At 40.2% G+C, this 18,806-nt stretch overlaps 1 protein-coding gene across 3 annotated transcripts in view; it reads right to left on the bottom strand.

The window, feature by feature from the left end:
* Positions 1-18,806, bottom strand: part of LOC105512741 (chromosome unknown open reading frame, human C20orf194) — a 150,329-nt gene that overhangs the window by 104,835 nt on the left and 26,688 nt on the right. Inside the window, exons 7-9 of one of the 3 annotated variants that reach the window (XM_011943311.1) lie at positions 10,994-11,092; positions 5,434-5,489; positions 2,541-2,676 (exon numbers count right to left, since the gene is read on the bottom strand). In XM_011943311.1, the coding sequence (XP_011798701.1) occupies positions 2,541-2,676; positions 5,434-5,489; positions 10,994-11,092 (291 nt within the window). Of the gene's footprint in view, positions 1-2,540; positions 2,996-5,433; positions 5,490-10,993; positions 11,093-18,806 lie in introns of those variants that run through there. The other 2 variants (XM_011943313.1, XM_011943312.1) reach the window with 2 other exon arrangements.

The following is an 18,806-nucleotide window of genomic DNA, read 5'->3' as shown; positions in this document are numbered from 1 at the left end:
CCAGGATGGTCTCGATCTCCTGACCTCGTGATCCGCCCGTCTTGGCCTCCCAAAGTGCTGGGATTACAGGCTTGAGCCACCGCGCCCGGCCAAAATATTTCATTTTATCTTCATTTATTCCTTCTTTGATGCTCTTCCTTTCTTTATGTGGATCCAGGTTTCTGATACACATATTACATATTACATATATATTATATATTACACATATAAATTATATAAAATTAAAATATGTAATATATACACACATACATAAGGAACAACTTAACATTTCTTACAGGGCAGATCTGCTAGTGATAAATTCAATTTTTTTATTTGGATTTTTTGTGACAGTCCCACAGACTCTCACAAAACAAAAGAGAAAGCATTTCTCTTTTGTTTCTTCCCTTTTCTTTTGAAGGATAATTTTGTTGGATATAAAATGTGGTTTGGTTGGTGTGTTTTTTCATTCAACACTTTAAAATATCATTTCACTCTTTTCTTGTTTGTATGGTTTCTGATAAGAAGTCCACTGGAACTTTTATCCTTGTTTCTCTCTATAGGTAAGGTGTTTTATTTCCCGCTTTGGCTTCTTGAGTTTTTCTCTTTGTCTTTGATCTTCTGAAGTTTGAACAGGATAGGTCTAAGCATATATATTCTGGTATTTACCCTGCTTGTTGTTCTCTAAGCTTCCTGGGTCTGTGGTTTTGTGCCTTTGTCATGAATTTTGGAAATTTCTTGGCCATTAATACTTCAAGTACTCCTTCCATTTCCTTCTTTTTCTTCTTCAGGTATTTCCCGTACACGTACATTACACCTTTTGAAATTGTCCCAGGGTTCTTGGATGATTTCTTTTTTTTTTTTTTTCTGAGACAGAGTTTTGCTCTTGTTGTCTAGGCTGGAGTGCAATGGCATGATCTCGGCTCACTGCCAGGCTGGTCTCAAACTCCTGACCTCAGGCTATCCACCCGCCTCGGCCTCCCAAAGTGCTGGGATTACAGGCATGAGCCACTGTGCCCAGCTGGTTCTTAGATGATTTTCTTTTTCCTCATTGTTTTCTTCTCTTCACACTCCTGTTCAGGAATTTTCTACTGACTGATGTCACGCTTACTGATTCCTTCTCTGGATATGTCTGCTCTACTGATAAGCCCATTAAAGGCATGCTTCGTTTCTATTACAGTGCTTTTGAATCCTAGCATTTCCTTTTGATTCTATCTTCAAGTTTCCACCTTCCTGCTTACGTTATTCATCTCTTCTTACATGTTGCCTATGTTTTCCATACAGCCTTTAACATTAATCATAGTTATTTTTAATAATCTGTATATTACAAAATATGAGTCATATCTGGGTCTGGTTCTGATGGTTGCACTGTCTCTTCAAATAGTGTTTTTTCTTGCTTTTTAGCATGCCTTGTAATTTTTTGTTGAAAGCCAAAAATGATGTATCAGGTAACAGGAACTGAAGAAACAGACTTTTAATGTGGGATTTTATGTTAATCTAGCTGGGAGTTGGGTTCTGTTTAATGTTTTTTGAAGCTGTAGGTGCCAGGGACTTCAAATCCCTCTAGCATTCTTCTATTTTTCTTGCCCATTTTTCTTCTTTGGGTTCCCTGTGAACTCCACCTTAGATGGACTGTACCTTGCAGCTCTGTCAGCAGTAACCCCCTATTTATATTGTAGACTTATGCTAAGGTAATGGGGGAGGGAAACATTCCATGATTTTATGGTTAAATCTCAGTCTTTTAGTGGGCCTGTGTCTCCAGGCTGTGACCATCAAAGGTGTTTCTTAGCTATTTCCCCCTCCCCTAGGGAAGACAGGAAGGTTACAGTGGCATGTGCCTGTGGTCCCAACTATTCAGGAGACTGAGGTGGAAGGATCACCTGACCCTGGGAGGTCAAGGTTGCAGTGAGCCAAGGCTGTGCCACTGCACTCTAGCCTGGGTGACAGAGACCCTGTCTCAAAAAATAAACAAACAAACAAAAAAAACAGTACCTACTAACCACAGCTTTCCTGACTGCCAGAGACATTTTGAAAATACTTAAAATTCCACTGAGATAGCACAGACTTTCAGAGTCATTAGAGTCTTATATTCAGGTCTAATATTTTCTTTAAAAGAACGTAGCAGACAATCTGCCACCAAATGCAAAAATCTTCTCTCTGGCACTCTCAATAAACAATGATCATCAAGATTGGTTTCTGTCCTTAAATGTAACAGTCAAGGCGTAACAAACTTACGCTTGGAATAACTATCCTCAAATTATTTTGAATTTTAAAAATTCTATTGACAATACTACTCTGACAACTTAAAGACTGGGTTGTGACACTATATTCTTAACGTTTTTCCTTCAAGTATTTTAAAATTAAATATGATGTTTTCAAATCATACCTAGTACCTATAGAAAAAAGTACACACAGTTTCTAATCACTTCTTTTCACTCTAAAACAACTTCAAGTTCAGGGTTAAATCAACACACTAACTGGAAAAGGTTCCTTTGTCTAGCTCCCCCCACCCACCCCACCCCCACAATAAAACTAATCAAGCACCAGGCAGTCCAGTCACTTACCATGTGCTTGGCAAAGCTCCCGCCAGGACCAGTGCTTCGTACCAGGTGTCCTTCAGAAGGGAAGTTAAAGTTGCCAGCATTCAGGTTTTCTCGTGTGGAGTGATTACCAAAGAGAACAAATGGCTGCCGATTAGGACTAGAGAGCGAAGCCAAAAACATGTGATTAGAAAAGAGTTCTTGGCCAAGGCAACCTTCCATGACCTTAATAAGTCCTCAGGCTTTTCTGGGCGACACCTGCAGCCTTAGCAAAGCAGTCAGTCAGTACAGTCGACCAAATGTCCTTGGCTGGTTGGAAAGGGATGCCAGTTGTCTCCCTACTAACCCATAGGGATCAGTTAACATTTAGGGACATAACTCAAGCTAGGTTTGTATTTTCAGCATGTCCCACTTTTTGAGGAATAAGTTCCATAAGTTTGCTGTCCATGATAGAGTGATAGAGCAAAACTCAGGTATTATAAAATAGAATTTTAATAGAAATGAGTCTTAAGGAATGACAGTTATGATACCTGCACTAGACAGACAATAGAGCAGTCATCAATTCCTGAGTAACTTTCAATAGGGAAGGAGCACAGGAGGGTTGCAAATTTTCTCAATACCACACACACCTGACTCTGTACCCACCCCCTTCCTCTCTGTCCTCTTGGCTGAACTTTTCCTTCCCCCTACTTTCTGCTCACTCCTCAGCCCACTCTAGGCAGCCTCCTCAGTCATTTCATCCAGAGAGTTCTTGCCAAAGTCACCAAGTGATTTTCATGTAGCATACAGCAAATCCAACAGATGGTCTTCAGGTCTTCCTTCCTTCATTGGTCTCTGAGAAGCACTTGACTCCCTCTACCCTCCACTGCAAGAACTGTTTCCCCTCAGTCTCCCCAGTCAGTCATCCTCCTCTTCCACCTGGTCTCCAAATAGTCTCAGGGTTTACCCGCAGCTTGCTGCTCCCTCCTCTCCTCTGTGATTATGTTCCCTATGTCTCCTCCCCTTCCAGTTCTTGCAGGAAATAAATGGCATCACAATCCACTCAGGAACCCAGCCATCTGAAAGGCCTCCTGGACTTCTGCTTCCTCCCCCTCCAGATATAATCAACTTCCCCAAAAGTCTTCCTGTTTAACCATTTTCTTCCATCTTCATGGCCACAACCTTAGTCCATGCTGCCATCATTTCTTCCCTGGACAACTGCAACACTTCCTCACTGTTTCCCTGTTTCCACTCTTGCCCTCCTATTCTCTACATTATAGTGATGATCATCTTTTAAACATGCCAATTTACTGCCTTTATGTTATTTTCTGGAGAAGGGCCACAATCTTGAACATGGCTAAAGAGAACTTGTATGATCTAGTGAACTTTCTCAGCTCCATGGAAGGCCACTCAACTCCAACTTCAATACTCTAGCCAAGATCATTTTCTTTGATGTCCCTTATGTTCTTGTCTCAGGGTCTCTGCTCTTCCTCCTACTCCCAGTTATCTCTGTTCATTGTTCATCTCTCTCCTGGAGGGGGCTGGGCTCTCCGGTGATGGGCTTCAAAGTACTAGGCTCTTTTCTCCTTCATGGCACCAATCAGAGTTGGTAATAACAGATTTCTTTGTTAAGTTGTGTGATTAATGTCTTTTTCTCCACTACCCTATAAACTCTGAGGGCAGTAATCACATTTGCTTCCTTTTTTTAAACCATGAATCTCTCTTGATTGGTATGTCATACGTTCTCAGTGAATATTTGATGACTCTATCCTCTATCTTCTTCCTAAATTGCCCTTAGTGTGTGTCATGTAAAGAATTCTTTGCATTTCTTTTCACTACTCTTAAAAATACTACCTTAAGCTTCAGGCAAACAAGGGCTTTTAAAAGTAAGCATGGCTGATTTTTCTTCTTAAGTTTAATTCAAGCGAGGTGACACTTTGGGCAGAAAAATATGACTCTGAGTCCTAGCCAGGGTACTCTGTTTCACTATTAGATTGGATTGGAAATGGGGGAAGAAAAGAGAGAAGAGATGTCCTCTCTATCCATCAGAGGAAGTTATCTCCTGCTGATCATGACAAAAGAGATGTGGGAGGAAACACTTTCGAACCCTCACTGAACCCATCTTCTTCATGGGGCTGGACCTTCACATCTGATCCCTTTTACTCCCTGTAAGACACTGTTGCTCCCCTGCCCAGCCCTCAGACTATGCATATGTCATATGCATAGTTTGCAAATAGTTTCTCCCATTCTGAGGATTGTCTGTGTACTCTGATGATTATTTCTATTGCTGTGCAGAAGCATGTTCATTTAATTAGGTCCCATTTATTTATTTTCATTTGCTTCCTGTCATTTTCCTGAGCCAGGAATGAAATTAAAAATTCCTTTCTTTAGATTTTAGCAGACAACAGTGATTTATTTACTTATTTAGAGACAGAGTTTCATTCTTGTTGCCCAGGCTGAAGTGCAATGGCACCATCTCAGCTCACTGCAACCTCTGCCTCCCGGGTTCAAACAATTCTCCTGTTTCAGTCTCCCAAGTAGCTGGGATTACAGGCACATGCCACCACACCCAGCTATTTTTGTATTTTCAGTAGAGATGGGGTTTCATCATATTGGTCAACCTGGTCTCAAACTCCTGACCTCAGCTGATCTGCCCACCTCGGCCTCCCAAAGTACTGGGATTACAGGCATGAGCCACTGCACCCGACCGACAACAGTGTTTTAAAAGCTAGTTTACTATAAAATAATAAAAAAAAAATGAAAGCAGTGAAACAGACACATTTACAGAGTACAGATTTCTTACCCTGTGATGACTAAAGTCAACCCATATTTTCCTGACTCTAGCTTCTGAACTTGAATGCACCCCGACAGCCAACCCCCTTGCCAACTCCATTTTCTCTATCACCATTCACCCTTCTTCCCCAAGAAAGAAACTTACCTGTTTTCAGTTATATGGCTAGAGATCATTCCATGACTGAAATAACTTCTGAATGGCTAAAAAGAAGCCAATATTGTATATATTAAGACCACAATTTGGTAAAACAGTCATAAAACCCCTCACATATGTATCTACACACATGCTTCAGGAGAGTGCATAGTGTGTGTGTGTGTGTGTGTGTGTATGTGTGTTTGTGTGTGTGCGTGTGTGACAGAGAGAAAGCTACAGAAAGAGATGTTTGTTTGTAGATTACTATAAGAACACAGAAAGACGTGTATGGTGAATAGCAATATGAATTTTAGGAGTAAGTGGCAAAGTAATACCAAAAAAAAAAAAAAGACAAAAACTTGCAAAAAGGCAAATAAAGAAAAAAATCCTTTTAATTTACAGTGTTTAACTACTGAAAGAAAATTGGACCAATCACCATCTATGGTCCAAGTTGCTAATCATGTGGAGACTTTTTAAAAAATTTTTCTACATTTCCAATAAATTAATATATACTATTGTGCTAATTTAAAATCAGTAATGAGGAGGAATCCAAGGAATTTCGAAGTATACTGATGGAAGTTTCCTGGGAAATCAATGAAGTAAGTCTCAGCTTTTGGATGCATAGTGTCAGGCTAAACACTAATCAAAACTTAACACGCATGCTCTCATGTCCAAAGGATCCAAAAATTCAAATAGTAATTTTAATCCCACTAAATAATATTTACTGTTTTTTTTTCTGATTAATATATGTTCATTGTAGAAGACAATAAAAACCACCTATAATGTCTAAAAACTATTAACATTTTGGTAAATTTTCTTCAAATCTTTTCTCTATGGTACATCATAGACAACATATGATTGCACTAAACTTTACTAAATAGTCTTCTGTTCATGGAAATTTATATTATTAATTCTTCAATATAATGGAAAAAAATACACACACATACACACACACACAAACACCTCTCATGTAATGAACTTAATAAATTTCATCTGCAGCTCTGATGATTTCCTTAAGGCAGATCTGGAAATGAAATCACAGCAACAAAAAGGCAGAACCATTGCCAAACTGTTTTTTAAGAAAGTTCTATCCATGTACATGTCTACCTACAATATGAGTGTACCTGTCTCATGGTGCCCTCATAAGCACTGCCTATGAAATGGTTTCAATATATTTGTCAAGTTGACAAATGAAAAATTGGACCTCACCGTTTGTTGTCTTCTTTATACCCCTTGGCTTTGTAATGAAGTAGAGTATTTTAGACATGTTCAGTGGCCATTTAGATTTCCCTTCATTAGTTAACAGTTTTTTTTTTTATTATTACTTTATTTTTATTTTTATTTTTTGTTTTTTGAGATGGAGTCTCGCTCTGTCGCCCAGGCTGGAGTGCAGTGGCCAGATCTCAGCTCACTGCAAGCTCCGCCTCCTGGGTTTACGCCATTCTCCTGCCTCAGCCTCCCGAGTAGCTGGGACTACAAGCACCCGCCACCTCGCCCGGCTAATTTTTTTTTTAGTTTTTAGTAGAGACGGGGTTTCACCGGGTTAGCCAGGATGGTCTCGATCTCCTGACCTCGTGATCCACCCGTCTCAGCCTCCCAAAGTGCTGGGATTACAGGCCTGAGCCACCGCGCCCGGCCTAGTTAACAGTTTATTTACATTCTCTGACATTTATCAATTAGAGTATTTTATTTATTTATTTATTTATTGAGATGGAGTTTTGCTCTTGTTGCCCAGGCTGGAGCGCAACAGCATGATTTCAGCTCACTGCAACCTTCGCCTCCCAGGTTCAGGCAATTCTGCCTTAGCCTCCCAAGTAGCTGGGATTACAGGCGTGCATCACCACACCTGGCTAATTTTGTATTTTTAGTAGAGACGGGGTTTCACTGTGTTGGTCAGGCTGGTCTTGAACTCCTGACCTCAAGTGATCCACTCATCTTGGCCTCCAAAGCGCTGGGATTACAGGCGTGAGCCACCACACCTGGCTCAATTGGAGTTCTGATGTTTTGTCTTACTGATTTGTAAAAACTATAGATTAACATAATACTTAAAATTTATTGTGGGCTTACCATGTGACTGTGATAGGCACTTATCATCTCAAGCAACCCTGATAACAACCTATGAGCTTCATTCTATCATTATTTCCCCTCTAGAGATAAGTTGACAAAGATACAAAAGTTAATTTACTTGTCCAAGGTCACAGAGCTAGTGAATTGTATAGCTGGGATTCTAACTTGCTAATCATTTGAGGGAAAAAATAAAAGTAGACCCATATCTCACAACATATTTCCATGAATTACATTTGGATTAGGGATCTAAATGTAAAAATTCAAGCCATACAAGCGCTAGAGGGTGACTTTCAATTACAGCCTTTCCCTATATAATGACTCAAAATTCAGAGGCAATAAAAGAAAAGGCAGATGAATTTACATAAAAAGAAAAATGTTTGCATGGCAAAAAAAAAATTATAAACAAACCAACTGATAAATATAGAAAAAGTATCTGCAGTATATACCAGAGACAAAATGCTAATAGCCCAAATATATAACAAACTTTTAAAAATGAGGGGACATGGGAGGTGGAGGTTGCAGTGAGCCGAGATCGCGCCACAGCACTCCAGCCTGGCGACAGAGCGACACTCCATCTCAAAAAAAAAAAAACCAGGAGACAAAATACCCTCCTAAAACCTATGCTCTATAGTTGTTAATAATACTGTACTAATATTAAAATGGAAAAACAACACGTAAACAACATGTAAAATGGCCATCAAATATATGAGGGAATGTTCAACTTACTAATAGAGAAATGTAAATTAAAACAATACTGATACACTATTTTTCATCTGTGAGACTGAAAATTTTTAAAGTATGACAATACAGTCTATTGGTGAAATTGTGCAGCAACAGGCGTTCATACAGTGCTGGTGGGAATGCAAACTGGTAAAACCCTTCTGAAGGGGAATTTAGCAATAACTAACAACATGACATACGCACTTACCTTTTGACCCAGCAATCCCATCATCACTAGGTATATATACCTCCAACAACAGGAACATACATAAGCACTGAGTTATTTACTATGGCTCTGTTTGTAATGGCAAAATATTAGAAACAACCTCAGTATGTGCACACACAAAAGAGGCTGAATAAATTAAGACAAATCCACAAAATGGAGTACTATGAATTCTAACAAAGAATGAGGAAGATCTCAATGAACTGACTTGAATATATTTACATCGTTAAGAAAACAAAGAAAAAAAAAAAAAGGACTGGGAGAGAGTTCCAGGACGTATTGTTAAGTGGAAATGACTATATGCTACTCTTCAATGTTAGAAAAGTAACAACAATATGAGAAAATGCACACATATTTGCTCATTTGTGCAAATGAAATAGAAAAGATAAATGAGAAACTCAAGAGGTTTGTTACCTACTGTCAATGGAGTGGGAAAAATGGGTGGGAGGAAGAAGGCAATAAGAAAAGAGTAACAGGAAACGACAGTGACACTTGAGTATACCTTTTGGAATCTCTTTCACTCGTAGAATCATAGTAATAGAAAAAGGAAAAAGAACCCTGAAAACTGAAAAGGATATCAGTGAGATGTGGAACAACTTCAAGTGGTCTAATGTAGAAGCAAATGGAGTCCCTCAAGGAAAGAAGAGAGGTTTGGAACAGAAAAAACGTTTGAGGAATGAAGAGCGAACACTTTCCAAACTTAAAGAAAACTATAAATCTACAGACCTAAGAAGCTCAACAAAATCCAAGCACAAGAAATGAAGAAAACTACAGCGAGACACACCATAATCAAACTACTCAAAATAAGTAATAAAGAGAAAATCTTAAAAGTTGCCAGAGAGGAAAAAAAAAAGGCCTGCTATATTCAGAAATTAGGATAAAAGACTACGGTATGTACAAAGATTAGGATGAAGGACTTCTCAACAGAAATAATGCAAGCAAGAAGACACTGAAGCAAGATCTTTCGAGTATCAAAAGGTAAAAACTGTCAATCTAGAATTTAGACATGGCAAAAATATATTTCAAAAATGAAGGTGAAATAAAGATTTTTTTCCAGACATTCAAAAGCTGAAAGAATTAACCATCAGAAGATTAATACCACAAAAAATATTAAAGACCATCCTTCAAGGAAAAGGATGACAAGGAGAAGTCTGGGTCTACACAAAGGAATGAAGAGCACCAGAGAGAGCAACAACATGGGCAAATATACTACATTTGACCTTAGCCAAAAGGCCCAGAAGCAACACACGGGCAAATATGTAAGACTTTTTCCCCATTATTTAATATCTTTAAGAAAGGTAATTGTTTAAAGAAAAATAAGAGCATTGTATTGTGGGGTTTATAAAATATGTAAAGGTAGCCGGGTGCGATGGCTCACGCCTGTAAACGCAGCACTCTGGGAGGCCGAGGTGGGTGATCACTTGAGATCAGGAGTTCGAGACCAGCCTGGCCAACACAGTGAAACCCCATCTCTACTAAAAATACAAAAATTAGCTGCGCATGGTGGTGTGTGCCAGTAATCCCAGCTACTTGGGAGGCTGAGGAAGGAGAATTGCTTGAATCCTGAAGGAAGAGGTTGCAGTGAGCTGAGATCATGCCACTGCACTCCAGCCTGGGTGACAGAGCGAGACTCCACCTCAAAAAAAAAAAAAAAAAGTAAAGGTAAAATGCGTAACAACAAAGATCAATTCCAGCTCCAAACCATCAGCAGGAGGGTTTGCTCTGAGCCACAGGGGAGCACAAGAGAGTTGAGGGCTGCAGTGAGTACCCAAGAAGGCTAGAATGCAAGCTTAGAAGGGTTCCTTGGATCCTTCCTGGTGATTAGTTTTTGAGGCTGTCCTGTGTCTTGGTTGTCAATCTAGATACTTCAGGTTTACTCATGAGCCTGGTAACTGCTGACTAGCATTATCTGCTTGGAAAGACATCCTGGCATTCATTATCTGGAGGTTAAACTGACAAAGGTGTGCTACTCCCATGTGGAGAATTATTCCTACGTCTATTAATCAGTGCCCAGAATTCCTGGCACCACCACACTGCAAAGCAAAAATACTTTTTTTTTTTTTTTTGAGACGGAGTCTTGCTCTGTCTCCCAGGCTGTAGTGCAGTGGCCGGATCTCAGCTCACTGCAAGCTCCGCCTCCCGGGTTTACGCCATTCTCCTGCCTCAGCCTCCCGAGTAGCTGGGACTACAGGCGCCCGCCAACTCGCCCGGCTAGTTTTTTGTATTTTTTAGTAGAGACGAGGTTTCACCGGGTTAGCCAGGATGGTCTCGATCTCCCGATCTCGTGATCTGCCCGTCTCGGCCTCCCAAAGTGCTGGGATTACAAGCTTGAGCCACCGCGCCTAGCCAAAAATACTTTTAATGGAGAAGCCGGTACACAAAAAAAGAGTTTTTTATAAAGGGTTGGCATGGGGGGGAACTTCTTTATGGTATACAACACAGCTTAAAGAAATGATAAATTAGAATTGATAGTGTTGTATTTTGAAAAAAATTAAATAAAAAATTAAAACAATAAATAAATTAACCATTTTCTTCTTCTTCTTTGACCCTTCCCTTACATACCTCACCCGCCTGAGATTCTGAAAGTTCTAGCAGGAAAGGAATTTCTGTGTCAAAATTAGCGAAGAAGCTAGTCCACTGATGTTCAAAAGCCACCAAATCCTGGGGAAAAAAGGAAAAAGTTAACGTGTTTGGTCACATAAAGGAGGTATTTTAGAAAGCGCAAATTATGAAACTGTAACTGATTTCAAAACACCAGATCATTTATATATGTTATTTTAAAAGGTAGTAGCAAATTACTAGTACATGCTACTTATATGGACGAATCTCAAAAACATTATACCAAGTGAAAGAGCTAGATATAAAAAAAACTACCTGATATGTGGTCCATTCATGTGAAATATTCAGAAAAAGCAAATCTGTAGATGCAAAAAGTAGACTAGTAGTTGCCTAGGGTTGGGATGGAGACTGACTGCAAGTGGGCACAAGGGAACTTTCTGGGCTGATGAAAACGTTCTCTATAAATTTACTAAAAATAATTGAGTTGTACACTTAAAATGGATGAATATTATAGTACATAAATTATACTCCAAATAAAGCCATTTAAAAGGACAGCCAGGAGCAGGGGTTCACGTCTGTAACCCCAGAACTTTGGGAGGCTAAGGTGGGAGAATCACGTGAGCCCCAGGAGTTCCAGATCAGCTTGGGCAACGAGACGAGACCTCGCCTCTACCAAAAAAAAAAAAAAACATGAAAAAAAATGAGCTGAGCTTGGTGGTGCGCACCTGTTGTCCCAGCTACTTAGGAGGCTGAGGTGGGAGGATCGCTTGAGTCCAAGAGGACCAAGTTGGAGTGAAGCAGGATTGTGTGGAGTGAAGCAGGATTGTGCTGCTACACTCCAGCCTGCGTGACAGAACGAGACTCTGTCCGAACAAATGAATGAATGAATGAATGGACAGTAATGATCCTTAAACATCTTACTTTAGCAACCCTATTGGGAGGAATTTATTTACAAGGCACCTAAAGGATGGTACCATGTCCAGTGCCAAAAGGGTCACATCTGAGCAGCTTTGTTGAAGGACTGGTTGACTTTAAAGGGCAGGGTGGCACAGAGTCCTCTCCTTTCTTCTGCTCACTTTCTAATAACCACATGAGTACTGAGAAAACCTAAACCCTAAACCCTTCTTAGCTGACTTTCCTCTGCATGTGGCCTCCATTCCCCACCCCAGCTGCTTTTTAGCATCCTCTCTGAACTCCTTCTTATTCTCAAGCACTACAAATTGCTTTTTGCTATTGGCTTTTCTTGAAGGCATCATCAATTAACAACAACAAAAAAACCCCATCAGTTAGGACTTGCTTAAGATACACCTCAAGTATTATCCTTGTCCTTATTTTGAAGTTGCTAATAATTTGTACTCAAATTGGACAGTCATCTTCACTGTCAATTTTGCACCATGGAAGGGTATGTATGTTAGGCACCCAGTCTCGTGCCTTGCTCATAGCAGGCATTCTGTTTGCTGCACCAAAACTCACTGGCCAGATCTATGCCCTCCTCCTCTCAAGGATATACAAGTACTTAGACCTCTGTGCTAGCCATGTACTGACTCTACTTCTGGCCCTAGACATAAAGCACAAAGCAACATTGCTGGGAAGACAATGTAAACATTCTCTACTTGCTGTCCAGACTATCTATCCATATCTACATCTATACAGATGTGTGTGTATCTATGTATACCTATGTACACATGCATATTATATATGATACTTACCACATACACACACACACACACACAATTCTGGCCAGGTATGGTGGCTCATGCCTGCAATCCCAGCACTTTGGGAGGATGAGGGGATCATTTGAGCCCAGTAGTTTGAGATCAGCCTGGGCAACAGAGTGACACCCCATCTCTACCCCACAAAAAAATTCTTTTTAGTCATCATGTAGGTGACAGTGCTGATAGTGTTTTCTGAGTATGTTTTATATATAATGTAGGATAAAACAAAAAAAAAATCTGTGCGTATACAGGTATCTATATATACATACAAACACATATTAGGAGGAGGGAGACAGAGAGAGAAAGAGACAGAAAATATTTCCTAGCTCTATCTACTGAAGAGATCTAGAAACAATAGTCAAACCAGCAGCAATGAGTACTTCTAGCACTCAGACTGCGGTGCTGAAATACCACTTCTCATTCAAAGAAACCAGAACATTTTAGAGAACTGACTGAGTGTGGGTCTCAGACAGGAAATGTACACGATAAGGCTGGGATATCTTAACATAACAGCTGGCAAGGAAGTTATCAAGGACTATTAATTCTGTTAAAACAAGATTCTGTTAAATTGTGAACCAACTTGAAGGGAGTTCATTATCCAAAGACAGAAAAATTTGAGCATCACTGAAGATGGCAATTGCAATGGATATAAACACATCAAATATGTTTAAATCTGAGTTCAAAATATATACAATATACATATATACAATATATTTATGTATGTATATACAATTGGAATAACACCATTGTGCAATGGTGAATTGAGGATCTAATTAATGAATCAAGAATCTAGGGATTACACATCAACTGCTGCTCACAAAACGAGAACCAATTAGACATTATGTGCTTCTTGATAAAGAATATAACAACCTGTAGGAAGTAGTCGTTTCTCCAAAAATCAACCCTGAAACTGATTAAACCTCTAGATTCAATTACCAATGATCAGGAAATACAGGAGACAGGGGAAAATGTTAAACTACATCATGGGAATACAATTAAGAAAATTTCAACTGGGGCAGGCGCAGTGGTTCATGCCTGTAATCCCAGCACTTTGGGAGGCTAAGGCAGGCAGATCTCTTTAGGTCAGGAGCTCAATACCAGCCTGGCCAACATGGAGAAACCCCATCTCTACTACAAACACAAAAATTAGCCAGGCATGGTGGCACATGCCTGTAATCCCAGCTACTGGAGAGGTTGAGGCAGGAGAATTGCTTGAACCTGGGAGGCGGAGGTTGGAGTGAGCCAAGATCATGCCACTGCACTCCAGCCTGGACAACAAGAGTGAGACTCCATCTCAAAAAAAAAAAAAAAAAAAATTTCAACTGATGGCAACTATAAGACAAATGATCTAGTTTCTTCAACAGACAGCTAGGGGGCAGGGGAACAAAGAGATAGAGAAAACCTACAGATTAAAAGAAACCTAAAACACACACATGCATACAGGGCAGGCAAACAAAACTAAACTATGTTTATAAAATACATTTGGATGATAAAACTGCAAAGAAAAGTAAGGAAATGACTACCATAGAATTCATGATAGTGTTATTCTTGCGGGAAGAGGAAGGAGATAATGGAGGTTCTGTTGCTTTGCTTTATACTAAGTTATTAGATTGTACATCAGTTTTATGCTATTTTCTGAGTCTGTTATTTTATTTATTTATTTATTTATTTGAGACAAAGTCTTGCTCTGTCACCCAGGCTGGAGTTCAGTGGCGTGATCTCAGCTAAATTTTTTGTATTTTTAGTAGATATGGGGTTTCACCATGTCGGCCAGGCTGGTCTCAAACTCCTGACCTCAAGTGATCCGCCCGCCTTGGCCTCCTAAAGTGCTGGGATTACAGGCGTGAGCCACTATGCCTGGCCATCTATGTTATTTTAATAATGAAAAGTCTTTAAAAGCAAATGCCTAAGTATTATTTGTTCATTACAGAAAACAGAATAAGAATCACTGTAAACACTTTGGGAAATGTTCTCTCAACTTATTTTTACATAGTATTTTATATATACAAATGTGTATGTACTTGTAACTGGTAATCTGCAGGGTCCTGGGTTAGAATGCCTTGCCATCCCACCTCTGTGGCTTGGCCTGATAAACCAATCCTTTTGGGTCTGGGTTTCTGGCTCACTGCTATCAGGTCCAGTCAGTGCCCTGTATCCTGGGCCCAGGGCAATCTTTCCACTTTGGCACTGGATTATCCCCTTATAGACTCTGGAGATAAATACACTTCTAGCGCTTCCAACTAACACTTTAACCGCAGACTTTCAACGTCTGTCTGACCTCTCTGGTCCCAGATCTACTCTCCTTCTCAAGTTGGCTGTCATTCACATTCCGACAGTTAAAGAAAGTTTCTTTTCTTTTTTTTTGAGACGGAGTCTGGCTCTGTCGCCCAGGCTGGAGTGCAGTGGCCGGATCTCAGCTCACTGCAAGCTCCGCCTCCCAGGTTCATGCCATTCTCCTGCCTCAGCCTCCCGAGTAGCTGGGACTACAGGCGCCTGCCACCTTGCCCGGCTAGTTTTTTGTATTTTTTAGTTGAGACGGGGTTTCACCGTGTTAGCCAGGATGGTCTCCATCTCCTGACCTCGTGATCCACCCGTCTCGGCCTCCCAAAGTGCTGGGATTACAGGCTTGAGCCACCGCGCCTGGCCAAGAAAGTTTCAACTCAGAAAAACTTGTGCTTGAATCTCTGCCTCTTACTGGCTGTGTGACCTTGGGCAAGGAACTTAACCAGAGCTTCAAATGCCTTATATAACTGGGATGACTACTATCTACCTTGCAGAGATATTATAGGAATTAAGTGAAATAACCTGTATCAAGTGCTTATTATCAGATCTTGCACAGTAGATATCTTCAGTACTGCCTCTACTGCAGGTCAGCCCAAGGCTGGCTGTGAGAAAGATGGTAATTGCAATGGATATAAACACATCAAATATGCTTAAATCTATGAGTTCAAAATATTTATATATATACACATATAAATATATATTAATTACATGTATGTTATATATAACATGTATAAAGCCTATACATGTTATACACAACACACACATATATAACATATATAAACATGTGTGTGTATATATGTAAATAAATATATACAACTGAGCCTTCCCCTCAACATCCTGACACTTGTCTGCTCTCTCTCAGATACTCAATGCACATCACCAGCCTCAGGGAAGCTGTGCCCAAAGCCACCCATCTCACAGTGCATCTTTGCCTTCCTTACTTGGCTCTGTCCAACCTCTTCAGCTTTACCAGAATGCTTCACTTTGTGAGACTTAAAAAAACAAAAAGGGACCGGGTGTGGTGGCTCATCCACTGTGGGAGTGGGCGGATCACCTAAGTCCAGGAGTTTGAGACCAGCCCAGGCAACACAGCGAGGCCCTGCCTCTACAAAAAAACACAAAAATTAGCCAGGCGTGGTGGCAAGTGCTTGTAGTCCCAGCCTCTCGGGAAGCTGAGGTGGGAGAATCACTTGAGACTGGGAGGCTGAGGTTGCAGTGAGCCAAGATAGCACTACTGCACACCAGCCTGGGCAATACAGTGAGATCCTGTCCCCCAACCCCTACCAAAAAAAAAAAAAAAAGGCTATTTCACTTAAAAAAAAAAAAGGTTATTTCACTTAATTCCTAATACAGAATACACTGTGTTTCAATTCTATTAGAAACAGACTCAGGAGGTATATTTCCAGTTAAATGGCCTACCTGGTGACACCCATTTTGGTTTGGGTCTATGACAGGAAGCAGTCAAACAGTTAAGCAATATCAATTTCTGCAATATCAATATCTACCTGCAGTAGAGGCAGTACTGAAGATATCTACTGTGCAAGATCTGATAATAAGCACTTGATACAGGTTATTTCACTTAATTCCTTAATACAGAATACACTGTGTTTCAATTCTATTAGAAACAGACTCAGGAGGTATATTTCCAGTTAAATGGCCTACCTGGTGACACCCATTTTGGTTTGGGTCTATGACAGGAAGCAGTCAAACAGTTAAGCAATATCAATTTCTCTGCTGACTTGTAGGTGAAAAACACTGTGTGCTTTAGGAGTTACAGAGAAGAAGATAGGCACTCTGTTCCCCAAAAAATCACCCCGAGGGAGGTGGATATGTCAGTACTAATTATAGAATAAGGTAGAATGAATCATTAAGTACTGCCTTAAGCTCCATGTACATTCTATTTTTCCAGTGCAAGATGCAATGACTCATACTAAAAATCACCAGCATTCTATATGAAATGTTGTTTTATGTATATTGTCCTTTTAAATCTTCCTGACATCTTTGTTACTTCTCTATGCCCACTTTAGAGAAGAGACTGAGGCACCAAGCAATAAAGTGACTTACCTGAGGATTCAATACTAACAAGCAGCAAAAGCGGAAAAATATCTAGACAAGATACCTAGAACCTGTGTGCTTTCCAGTAGACACACTATTCTCCCAACTTTCCCCAACATAAACACTGAATTTGTGGAAATGGATACTGTTGTAAGTAAGTGGAACTGGTGAGGCGGATGGAAAGTTTATCATTCAGATTCTTCAAGGCCAAATCCAGAAGAAAGCAACAGAAGTCAGGAACCACGCCACTGTGCCTTGGCCCTTAGCCAGAGGACAAGGATACTGAACTTCAAACAGAACTCTTTGCTCTAGGCTGGCATCCAGCAGAAGCAGCTCTTGGGTGGCTCCAAGTTCATATTCATTGTACCCTCCCCAAGTACGCAAGGACTAGCTTAAATACCAGGGAGGGCAAAGCAGCCACATTAGAGCACCTTCTCTCAAAATTCAGCAGAGGACAATTCTGGGGCTTTCAGACAGCCTCCTTCCCTCTCTGTCTAGAATGTTCTACCACCTTCTCCCTTTTCTGGAAAATCTCTGATTACCACACATGACTCCTCTGAGAAGCAATCCTGAGCACTTCCAGGCAGAGTTATCACCTTGCTTTATTATTTCCAAATACAGTTAAATCCAGCTCTCAGCCTCTACTTTTTGGGATGGAAGTCCACTATCACACATCATAAGGGCTTCCTTCCCTTTCTTCCAATCACCTAAGAATACCAAGCTCATAGGAAGTCAGAAAACTAGGAAAGAGCCTGCTCTACAGCCCATGGTGATCACCACTGCTGCTGCTTCAGTTGCATGATGTCACTGCTGTACCAGGTGCAATTAAAGATGCTCTCCCGAGTGGACCCTATCCACTGACTCTAGGGACACCAGCAATGTTCTTAAAACTACAATGCTATTCTGGCCTCTATGTGTGACCTGCAGTCTCCTCAACTGAGGAGACTGCATGCAGATACTACTAAATTACCTGTCTCTCTTCTTTATCTGTGGTTAAATGGTCTTCCTAATTCTTATATTCTCTGTATATTTGTGCATTTTCACTTTTTTCATAATTAGGTTAGCCAGGGGATGATGATGTTTTTTTAAAAACCAAAAATTTCAGATGTTATTTTTCTTTTACATTCTTCTTTAATTAGAAATGTTTAAACAGAGGCTGGGTTCAGTGGCTAATGCCTGGAATCCCAGCACTTTGGGAGGCCGAGGCAGGCAGATCACCTTAGGTCAGGAGTTTGAGACGAGCCTGGTCAACATGGTGAAACCCCATCTCTATTAAAAATACAAAAATTAGCCAGGCATGGTGACGCACACCTGTAGCCCCAGCTACTCAGGAGGCTGAGGTATGAGATCACTTGAACCCAGAGGTAGAGGCTGCAATGAGCTGAGATTGCACCACTGCATTCCAGCCTGGGTGACAGTGAGACTCTGTTTCAAAAAAAAAAAAAAAGGAAATTTTTAAATAGAACAGATGTTCAATTTTATCAAATGCCTTTTTTAGCATCTATGGAGTCATTATAAAAGGCTCCAAGGGGAAAAATTCGTATAGCAATTACACTAATAGATTTCCAGATATTGAACTAAATATAGAACCCTTAAAAAACCCTACTTCATAGAATTTTATTTTAATATGATACTAGGTTCTGTTTGCTAATATTTAACTTAAAATACTGGTATCAATATTCATAATAGTGGTCTGTAGTCTTCATTTTCTTCAGTTTCTTTTTATGAGTTTTGATAACAGCTAATTTCTTTTTTTTTTTTTT

This window comes from Colobus angolensis, unplaced genomic scaffold, assembly GCF_000951035.1.
Source record: "Colobus angolensis palliatus isolate OR3802 unplaced genomic scaffold, Cang.pa_1.0 Scaffold219, whole genome shotgun sequence".
In the NCBI taxonomy this organism is placed as follows: domain Eukaryota; kingdom Metazoa; phylum Chordata; class Mammalia; order Primates; family Cercopithecidae; genus Colobus; species Colobus angolensis.
The sequence above is the reverse complement of the archived record's forward strand: the minus strand, read 5'-3'. Positions and strand labels throughout refer to the sequence as shown.